Below are 11,994 nucleotides of genomic sequence, written 5' to 3' on the forward strand. Positions count from 1 at the left end.
TAACTCCTGTTTAACTGTGGCTTTGCATAAAGGGATTAGTTCAATATTTCACCTCTCGTATTCTTTTATGAAAACTTTAAGAACTCAATGAAATAATGCCACTTAATTCATCTTAAAAACCCATGTACTTATAAAGATGTGATTTTAGTCCATGTCTGTTGGTTTTAAAGCCACATATATGCTAGTGTACTCCTAAGAATTACCATTACATGCATTTAAAATGTCTCTTTCTGAAAAACAGACCAAAAATATGTATGACTCTAATAACTTACAATTGGATAAGAGAATGTCTGCTCAAACTCTCAGCTCAGCACAGAAAACACTTTTTTTCCATAATGAAATATTCAAAGACTGTGTCAGGTACAGACTACATTAAAAGTATATGTATGTATCCTGATATAAACACACTTCTTGAATGTATGTTTAATTTGAGTGTATCTGAGACCATAATTCCATTATGTATCAGTCTATTTCTGCAAGCACAAATTATCTGCTGAATTTCCCCTCTGGGGTCAATAACTAAACAATACATTTATCTTTTTCTCAATCAACACATCAATTATTGGTTTCATTTCATGATAAATTTGTATCTTTTTTATTATTGTCAGATCTTCTATTATCTAAAACAGTATAGAAAATGTAATTTAAATTCTGTGACCAAACAAATAAATTTAATTCAGCACTTCAGTAATAAAAAAGGTCCATTACATTCCAAGTCAGTCTGATGACAGATGAGCAAATACTGCCCTTTAGTGGGAACATTGTGTTATAGCTCTGTTTCTGTAAATTACTACAGTTGCCTGCCTTGCCACTAAGATCAATATTCCCAGGCCCTCTTGATCTCAGACACATTAAAACAATTCTTCATGCTGCTCCATTGATCTTGTCAGCCCGTCTTACAATAGGCAGTTCCCAAAAGCTAAAAGTGTTTAAATATACCCCAAAAAACTAGACTGTCTGTGGTGTTAGTCTAAAAACAGAATGGAATACAAGCATAGACCTACTGCGTCGGTAGACCTAATTTGTAGTGTAGAAACATCGTGAGTCTCTTCGAGTAAGGATAAACGCATACATTATTTTAATCATAAATCAAAGGCTGCTATTCAAAAAGCACAGAAGATTTTGGGGAGGAAACCCATTGTTTGAAAATGCTAATTCTCATTTAGGAGAAGCATACAACCAGAAAAGCTACATTATTACTGATGCAACAACATGTACTTTGCCTGGCCTGTTTTAAACATTTGTAATGTTTAATGTTGTTGGTGGTATAATGGTTGCTATTGCTATTCCAATTTGATATGTTTTTCAGTTCCAACACAGAGTGAATGGCCCACAAATTCTGCCCAGGGTTGTGTCTCAAATGGTTGGTATCATATACTTGCTGCACATTGTACCTGCATGGTGGGACTGGAGGAACTTATAAGCTGTTAACTAACTAATGAGAGACTGACTAGTGAGGTAAAGCACATAGATTTTCAGTCCAGCACAACTACACCAATCAGCCACAACATTAAAACCACCTGCCTAATATTGTGCAGGTCCCCCTCGTGCCGCCAAAACAAACCAACCCGCATCTCAGAATAGATGTTCTTCTCACCTCAATTGTACAGAGTGGTCATCTGAACAACCCTAGACTTTGTCAGTTTAAAACAGTCTGGCCAATCTCTGTTGACCTCTCTCGTCAACAAGGCATTTCTATCCACAAAACTGCCACTCACTATATATATATATATATATATATATATATATATATATATACACAGTGCATCCAGAAAGTATTCACAGCGCTTCACGTTTTCCACATTTTGTAATGTTACAGCCTTATTCCAAAATGGATTAAATCCATTATTTTCCTCAAATCTACAAACAATACCTCATAGTGACAATGTGAAAGAAGTTTGTTTGAAATATTTGCTAATTTATAATAAAAAAAATAAAAAAACATGTACATAAGTATTCACAGTCTTTGCCATGACACTCAAAATTGAGCATAGGTGGATCCTGTTTCCATTGATCATCCTTGAGATGTTTCTACAACTTATTTGGAGTCCACCTGTGGTAAATTCAGTTGATTGGACATGATTTGGGAAGGCACACACCTGTCTAATATATATATATATATATATATATATATATATATATATATATATATATAGTGAATGGTGCCAAAAACAAAACAATATATATGTATTGTTTTGTTTTTGGCACCATTCTAAGTAAATTCTAGAGACTGTTGTGTGTGAAAATCCCAGCAGATCAGCAGTTACAGAAATACTCAAACCAGACCATCTGGCACCAACAACCAAGCCATGCTCCAAATCACTGAGATCAAATTTTTCCCCCATTCTGTCGGTTGATGTGAACATTAACTGAAGCTCCTGACCCATATATGATTTATTTTCTTCACTGCAATGCTGGCACACGATTGGCTGATTAGATAATCGCATGGATGATTGTTGGTGACAGATGGGTTGGTTTGAGTGATTCTGTAACTGCTGATCTCCTGGGATTTTCACGCACAACAGTCTCTAGAATTTACTCAGAATGGTGCCAAAAACCAAAATCATCCAACTTAAGTTTTCATAAATTTCAGGATTCAAAAAGTACTTTTGATAAATAAGTCTGCCCATCTCCTCCTCCCCGTCCTCATCTATTCCTTTTGAAATGACGCCATCTAGTGTTTATGATTAGAATATGTGATAAGACAATAAAAGCTCAATTTGATCAACATCACACAACTCTGCTTTGTCTAAAACTTTATGATTTCAGTAGGAGGGAACTTTTGTCACACCTTGAGAACACATCGTGATCATCTAAGCAGTGGCGGAACATTCAAAATCATCTCGTCAGCCTCTCTTCCCAATTTGACATTTTTAAAGATTTTTTTGAGAATAAGTGATAAGATTTTTTTTTTTTTTTTTTTATATATGTGATATCATTTGAAAGAAAGCATATAAACTAGATTTATTTTATTTTATTGTTGGTGATATGCCTGCATACTCCATTTGAAACGAAAGCACTATAACTTCAAACATTGCTAAGGAACATCAACATTTTTCTAGGACCAGACACTTTAATAATTATAACTAAAATGCAGCGAATGAAAATGTTTATATTAAACAAAAGAATGGTCATATAATTTAATTAATGCTGTAAAACATTTCAAACATTGGACCAGTCAGCCAGAACCAAAAATCTAAGCATTAAAACACATTCCTTAATGTCAGTGTTAAATATGATATTACTTGAACAATTTCAAAAGCTTGTGTCATCTAAGAGTCTACACTATTGTCTTAAATTCAATATAATGGCCAAACAAAAAACATGGAAAATCAAATAACAATTTTATTGTTTAGATGTATACTATGATATAAGATTATTGTTGTCACACACACACAGGGGCGGGTCTACGTGGTGGCCAGGGGGGGCACCGGCCCCCCCTGAAATTCGATTGGCCACCCCAGGTGCCCCCCCATAAGATGTCTTGTGATTGGTTCATTTTACGGCCAATCAGTTTATAGACTCTACTGAAGTTCGTGATTCAAAGAATTATTTTATTTATTATTCTTTTTTTTTTTAAAGCTTAATAAAGTCATCTTTATTGCCAAAAAAAGAATACAAATCACAAGCGACTTATCAAAATATACATAAAAATTTACTGTCTACAATTGCCGTAAATTGTTTCGACATACTTTTTTTTAATTTTTATTATCCTTCAACAACACAAACAAACAAGGTACATCAACAAATCTCTGAATATAACCTCAATTGTTCAGCCATAGGTTGAGCATAGCTAGTACAAAGAACAGAAAACACTATGAACAAACCAATAATTAAATAGAAAAAAACCAAAAATAAATAAAAAGGGACTTTTTTAATTAATTTAAACGTATCCAAAAGAGAAATCAGTTTAAGGGCTTTCTGATATTTTACAAATTTTAAAGATTTGCACAAGAGTTTAACCTCATTCATCCAGTGATTAAAGTTGGGTTTAGATTTAAACCATCTGCATTTATGAATGAAAAACGTTCCAAAACATAACAAGAAATTAATACTATTAATTTTTAGACCTTAACCAATTCTGCACCTCACTCCAAAAGGGTTGCACCAGATCACAATCAAAGAAGACATGCTCTAGATTTTCAATATTTGTTTCACAAAAAACACAATTATTCACATCAAAATAAAATTTCAATCTTAAAAATTCTTTAGTAGGATAAATCTCATTTCAAATTTTGAAGTTCACCTCCTTAGCTTTAGGAGGGAGAGGAAAAGACAAATAATTTTTCCTAATTTTTTTTATTTCAACCGTATCAAAATCTTTAAGCACGTATTCCCGTCTAATTGGGTTTGGGTAATAAGCCTGTAAAAAAAAAATTCTAATGACTCTATTTGTACATTTTTTATCACAAAAATCCTAACCTTCTAAGGAGAGCGGTCTCAGTACTGGGGAGATTTTGGAGTACAACATGTCTTCTTTAACCATTAATCTTAACGCAATTGGTATAGCTCTAATCATTCTATTACAAATATTAACGGTACTCTGTACTTGGAATATCTCACAAAACTCTCTATACAGTAACAAATTTCCATTATCATCCAAGAAATGGGCAATAGCCCAAATCCCTTTAGATATCCATTCTTCAAGATATACAGATTTTCTGCCAAATTTTATATATCTACTATTCCAAACTGGAGTGTTGTGAGGAGTGAAGTTATGTTTGAACAATAGTTTCCAATAGAGCAGCACTTGCTGATGGAAGGCTGAAAGTTTAACTGGTAACGAGGTGCTCTCAAAGTCACAACATAACAGAAAGTGTATTCCCCCCAGTTTGTTAAAGATAGCATTGGGGACATTAAACCAAAAGGAGTGGCTATTTTGAATGAAGGATTTTAACCATTTCAATTTCAAAACACCATTCATAATGTCAAAATCGATAGCATTCACCCCACCGTCTTCATTTAATCATGTCCTCCTTTTTAATGTACTGACACTTATTTCTCCAAATAAATTTAAAATTCACCTTAGTTATTAATTGAATCATTTGTGTCGATATGGGCAAGGAGAAGGCTGGATAGATGAGTCTGGACAAACTATCCATTTTAGATAAAAGAACCCTTCCAAATATTGTAAGATCCCTCTGCAGCCATCTATTCAATATGAACTTACATTTATCTATGTTATTCAACACATTTTTATTCTCCATAACATCTTTATCTTTAGAAATAATAATCCCCAAATATTTAACTTCCCTTTTAATTTGTATATTAGATAATGACTGCAAAGGAAACTCATGCAGTGTTAACATTACACATTTGTTTAGGTTTAAATGTAGCCCCGAAGCTTTAGAAAACTGGTTAATCGAATGTAAAGCTCATGGAATATGATATTCATTCTTTAGAAACAATGTTGTATCGTCAGCAAACTGACTTATAAGTACATGTCTATCCAACACTGAAATACCTTCAATACCATTATTTTTAATCAATATAGATAATAACTCTGCAACCATTATAAATAATAATGGTGAACTTGCCAGTCACCACCGAAACAGAAGAATCCAGCTGTTTTAGTTGAGGTCTGCCTTCTTTCTTTTTCGACTGTTTTCCTCTCTTTCTGCTACTGTTTTTATTGTTTCTAAACTAAAGACTGTTCTTTAATATATTAGCAGAGCACAATGTAATGGTTCCATATTTTATTTTTAAACTGTGGTGTTTTCATTTGAACTGTTACAGTGCTAAAACTTTAACTCTGTGCAGCTTTTTTGTAAATGAATCTGAAAGAAATGTTGAATGAAACACTATGATGTTTTGGCCAAACCATTTGAATTATTACAGTGGGGGGAATTTTTATTTTTAAATATTATTATTTGAAAGAGATTGTGAATAAAACTACTGTATATTGTAATGGCCAAACTAATTAAAAGAAAATAGTTGACATCGTTTCTGCTTCTGGGTTTTTAAAATTGCTCATTATTGAAATTGCTTTTATTTTATAAACTTGTTAGTTTTATGAAAACACTAAAAATAATAAACACTGGCTCTTAAATTTAACTTAATGGATATATACAGGGATGACAAAAAACTAAATTAATCAAAAATGTGCTTTATTACTACATTTGTTTACAAGTAACTTCATTCAAGTTAAAAAAAATAATAAAATCAATAGGATTTACGTAATATACTGTAGAATTTCGCTTTTTTTTTTGGTCACTGGCGGCCACCCCGTTTGGAGGCAGTGCCCCAGCATGGCCCCCCCACTGAAAATGCTCTAGACACTCCCCTGCACACACATAACCCTGTGAAAGTAATCCTGAATGTCTGTCCCCTTCCATTTTTGGCTGGTGGTTCTACATGAGACAATCTTAGTCATTCTGTGTTTCAAAGAAATATGAGTGCAAAATTAAAGGAATAGTTCACCCAAAAATCAAAATTCTCTCTTAATTTACTCATACTCATGCCATTCCAGATGTGAATAACTTTCTTTCTTCAGCAGAACACAAATGAAGGTTTTTAGAGGAATTTCTTAGCTCTTTTGGTCCATACAATGCAAGTGAATGGGTGCCAACATTTTGGAGCTCCAAAAATCATATAAATCAGCATAAACGTAATCCATAAGACTCCAGTGGTAAAATCAATGTCTTCAGAAGTGATATGATAGATGTGGGTGAGAAACAGGTCACTTTCACATTCTTCCTTTTGGTGATTCACATTCTTCGTGCTCTATTGGGCAGGGAGAAGAATTTCAAGCACTTAAATATTGATCTGTTTCACACCTATCATATCACTTTTGAAAATATGGATAAAAAAAATTCATATGGATTACTTTTATGATGCCTATGATGTGCTTTTTGGAGCTTCAGAATTTTGGCACCTATTCACTTCCATTGTATGGTTCTAAAAATCATCATTTGTATTCAGCTGCACAAAGAATTCATACACATCTGGTATGCATGAGGGTGAGTAAATTATGAGAGAATTTTCATGTTTGGGTGAACTGTCCCTTTAATCAAGTTGACTGCTTTCACCCAAACTGATTTACTGAATCAAAACTATGTATTAGGCAAATGGCAGAATTTAGAAATTTCTAAAATTGCTATGCCCATGCATCTAAGAATGAAGAGTAAAGCATGCATAAACTTACTTATTTTATTTAAGTATCAGCCTTTGTCAAGGGTGTTGGCACATATTTCTTTTGTGATGGATTTTAGGTTTAGGCGGGAATGGTGGGAAGCACAAGCACAATTTAGACAAAAAGATGAGGGTGCATGTTAAAGGTTTAACTTTTTTGATGTCAAAAAAGTTTAAACTATCCCAGTTTATTGTTCATTAACAACTATAAGGATGGCATTCATGGGTTTGCCGCCAACTAGAAATGTGTATACACTGAGCCTCCCAGGCACTATTAAAACATTGGTGTTTATATTTTGAGCGGCCTGCTCAGCTCCACCCATCCCTTTCTATCTAAACCTGTTTCATGAGTTTGGGGCATGGTTGGTTTTAGGGAACTGTTCAGCCGGAAGAATATGAACATCCACGGCACACATGTTACAGAGGAAACTAATCTTAGCTTTGCCAAAATTCGAAGACTTGCTAAAACACAAAGAGAAAGGGAATGGAGTAAATTTTGGGGTTCTATACTTGCTGTGTTGCTTTTCGACAGCCAGGTAAGCTACACTCTGGTATTGCCACACAAGTTAGCTCATTACTGTCAAGCTTCAGATAAAATCGTAAGATACTCTGAATATATATCGTTATGCTTAATAGCTTCCAAAAACTATCATACATCTTGTGCTAGATCACCTGGCCACACACCAGCTGCCATTCAATCCGGAGATGTTATCAGACGAGCCAATTCCTTGGCAGCTTATGGCCTGTTTGTTCATGGGGAATCTGAGAGTGCAAAAGGGCTTGATGAGTCTGAAGGGTGTTGACAAATGCTGTTTGAAAACATACTTTATTTTTTTATTTCCGTTTGGTGCCACTATTAATGCAGAAAATACACTCTTCAGTTTTAAGTAGGTTTGAACTCACATGATACATAAATTATATAGACCTCAAACTGTATTCAGTATGCTGGTTGAGCCTGTTTTTGAGAGCACATGCCAATCCGTGGTTCAAAACCCAACACTGTTAGTCATAAATTTTGCATTTTTTTATGCAAATATGGAATGTAGCCTCATATTGTGGTTTCTATGGTCACTGTTAAATTTTGGTTTGTCAGCCCTTACTTTTTACAGTGGTAAAAGTCAACTGGCTTATCTTTAAACGTCAGATGTTTGGTTTGTTAATGGTGCTCTCAGTTATTTTTGGATTTTGTCCCCTTGGACAAATAGGGGCATGGATGCAGCATCATTCAAACACAACTGTTTTCAGTTGCCAGTGCCACTGTAGACATTTAATCTTCACAGTCAGCCTTAATAAATTGAATCAATCTGAATGTGTTTTCAATTAATTCCTATTAAGCTCTATTAAAACGCTAACAGTGAAAGTCGCCACCCACTGGTGGAAAGGTGTATGGTACAACCACTCCTTTGATTATATTTCTCCCAAAACACTAAATAGAATCAAAATCTACCACAGCACTTTCCTAAACACATGTTTGACACTATGAACTAGAAAATTGTCATGTTCCATGATAACTTTGCATGTAATGTCTAATGGATGATTTTGAGGCAGTTTAATGAAAATAAAAATATTTTTTAAATGTTGCAAATTTATGTAGATAATGAAAATCCCTGAAATTAACACATTTCTTTTGAGACAAAATACTAATTTGTCATTTTCATTTTTTCATATTTTTCAATAATTGTCAAATTTTTTTAAAGGATAGCATGTGTTATGATAATGTTGTATAATTTCGGTTGAGCTAAAATAAATACTAATGGAGATTCAAACTGATAAATCCCTTTGAATGAAATACAATCAAGAAATGGCCTTCAGTCTGTTTTTATTGTTATGATGACATCAAAATGCTTTACACACTGTAATAAACATCAATGACTTTATTTTAAAGTTCAGTCTGAATTTGATGTCATTCATCCACAGTAGTGAATGTATAAAATTGCTGACATTTAACTTAATTTATGTTAAAAAGGAGCCAGATGCTTGTACACCCAAAAGAGCTGTATCCAGTCCATGTATGCTCATGCGAGCAGATCATTCAGATATATCATTCATTTGGTTGAAATGTATCTTTGCTCAGTTCACTTGACCATAGAGTCTCTGAAAATAAATTAATAGAAAAAAAAACTGCAATCTTAAAATGTACACACAGTGACGGAGTGGCTGAATCTTCAAATTGATCAGATCTGATCCAGACAAATCTGGTCCTGAGGATCATAAACACTTACAGTATAGTTCAATGTGTATAAATTCACATTTACAGGTCGTTTATGATCATTACTCCTTCAAGACTTCATAAATGTGGAGTGAAGAATGCTGGCTGCAGAAAGCCATCAGTCAAAAATGGATGCAAGAGTCCACCGGAGGATGCCAGGTGCACCGGGCCAGCAGAATGAAAGATCACGTTCCCGGTGCTGAACGGATGGTGGAAGGCAGGTGTGGATCCACAAGTCGGGCTTGTGCTGGGCAGAGCGTTCGTGCTGGGTTGCAGGGAACTGTCAGCCCCAGGATTCTGCTTTTTCCACTTGGTTCTTCGGTTTTGGAACCAAATCTTGACTTGGGTTTCGGTCAGGCTCAGGGACAACGCGAGATTTAGTCGCTCGCACACGGATAAATAACGGGTTGCGTGGAACTTGTTCTCCAAAGCCAACAGCTGTTCGTACGTAAACGCGGTTCTGGCACGGCGCGGCTTCGGGCAGCAGTGATCGGACCGACGCCGCCGCTGGCGAGACAAATCCTCCGCTGCTGGTCCGGTTACTGAGTCCGAGTCAACATCTGGATCAGGCGGATGCAGCCTAACACAACTTTGATGTTCTTCAGCTGAACCTGTCAAAATAAATAAATAAATAGGCTACAATGTTACTTTCAGTCTTATATCAGTGTATTGTATTTATGGCCAATAGGGGCCTAATTGATGAAATAACCTACAAACTGGTCATTACAAGGGTATTATGCTATAAATGTGGTTTATGGGGACATTTAGTGTCCCCTTAATTCCAATCGCTTAAAAAATATATATGTTTTATTGAAAATGTAAAAATGCAGAAAGTTTTTTGTGAGGGTTAACTTTGGGGTAGGGTTAGGGTTGGGGGATAGAATATATAGTTTGTACAGTATACAAATCATAATGGTGTGTGTGTGTGTGTGTGTGTGTGTGTGTGTGTGTGAGAGAGAGAGAGAGAGAGAGAGAGAGAGAGAGAGAGAGAGAGAGAGAGAGAGAGAGAGAGAGAGAGAGGGAGGTGGAATTGGTCATAATCCCTAAACAATTTCTAAATCACAAATCGCCTCAAATGTCATGTTGCGGAAAGACACCAGTTAAATCCAGCTCTGCCAATCAGCCATGACGCGCTAATGGAGTTTCATATTTGTCGGCAAATCGATAAATGTCATCTATTTAAACGGAAGTTTTAATCGAACGAAATTTGGGATCAGACATGGCAGGGGTTTGAAGTTTGAGGCGCAAGCTGCTGGAGGGAGATATGCAGCATCCAGTAATGGGATATCGATCAAACTGAGCGCAGGCATCCTCAATGGGACGATTTAAACAATTATCTGCCCTGACTGTCCCAATGGCAATCACTTACTCAGCTGTGGCTGCTTATAGAAAACGACGCCTTGGAAATGAGGGGAAGGTCAAATTCTATCATAATGACACAATATGACTCAAAAGATCTGTTTGGAAGATAACTTTCTCTTTGCATTTCCACCAGAATTAGCTGTAGTGGGAAAGTACTATTTAATACACAACTACAAACATAAAATTAAAAACATAAATACTCAAAATAAGAACAATATATGGGTGTCTGATTATTGTTGAGTGTATTTCCTTACTGGTATTTTTGCAGAGACGCGATTCCCCATGCCCAGGACTTTCCTTGCTGGTGCGCTGTTCCTCTAAACTTCCAAAGTCTGTGTTTTCTAAAGGTGGTGTCCATTTTTTCTCCGATGTTACGTCTGTCTTTTTACTTGTGAACTTTTTGGGATCCAAAATATCAAGGATTGAAAAGGAAATCCGATGACCTGGTGTCGTTTTCACTCCTGACTCATGATATTCAAGCATTTTCCAAGATGTCCCAATTCCAGGAGTAGCCTATTTATGAAATGGTATCTTAATTGTGTATTCTCGTATCAAGCAGACACATGAAGTGCAAGCAGCTTCTCGGTCAGATGTCAGTGGATGAAGGTGTGCTTGTGCTCTTTAACAGGTCCATTAGAGGAGACGCGCGAACACGGGTGTTTAACGGGATCCCTTTCGATTGGCTGAGAGCATTCGGTACTAAAACCTGAGCTCATTTCAATCGATACATTCTGGACGAGTTTCCTGGCTGACAAGTGGCATAAGATAACTGTTGCATCTAATCCTTTGCCTACATGTTTAAAAATAAACGTTCTTCAAATGATCTTTGCAGCACCTTGGGTTCACCAAAGCACTACAAGTAATTCTTGAGTTTATTATAGCTCTTTGGAGATTAAAATTCCCCTTTCCCTATTTCTGACCACATATTTAACACTTTTTGATATAAAAGGCAATTTTTTTATTTTATTCAAATGTTTAATACACAAACAATGTTTAAATGTTTATTTTATTCATATATGTATTACTCAATAGCTTGTCTTCACATAATGTTGCGTCAATTGGACAAAGCTTGATATGGATCAACAAACGTGTGTCAAGCACTGATACATGAGGAAGACCCCTTTGGAAGCTACATTAACTACCAATTTAGTGCTGTTTGTTTGTTCCCCATATATAGCAATACATAGAGAAAAAAATTGAAGAATAACTCCAATAATTATCTAAATATTATGTAACTCACTTAAAGCTCTTTGATTGAGTCCACATAAAATGACAAGTCTGTGTTTTACCAT

At 35.4% G+C, this 11,994-nt stretch overlaps 1 protein-coding gene across 1 annotated transcript; it reads right to left on the minus strand.

The window, feature by feature from the left end:
- Positions 1-9,418: 9,418 nt before the first annotated feature.
- On the minus strand, positions 9,419-11,185 carry LOC127617489 (NK1 transcription factor-related protein 2-like). Its single transcript, XM_052089465.1, has 2 exons — positions 10,957-11,185; positions 9,419-9,951 (listed from the first exon to the last, which is right to left on the minus strand). Exons 1-2 carry the CDS (start codon positions 11,183-11,185, stop codon positions 9,419-9,421), a joined length of 762 nt encoding a protein of 253 aa, XP_051945425.1.
- Between the last annotated feature and the right edge of the window lie 809 nt (positions 11,186-11,994).

The sequence above is a fragment of the Xyrauchen texanus genome, chromosome 24 (assembly GCF_025860055.1).
Source record: "Xyrauchen texanus isolate HMW12.3.18 chromosome 24, RBS_HiC_50CHRs, whole genome shotgun sequence".
NCBI lineage: Eukaryota > Metazoa > Chordata > Actinopteri > Cypriniformes > Catostomidae > Xyrauchen > Xyrauchen texanus.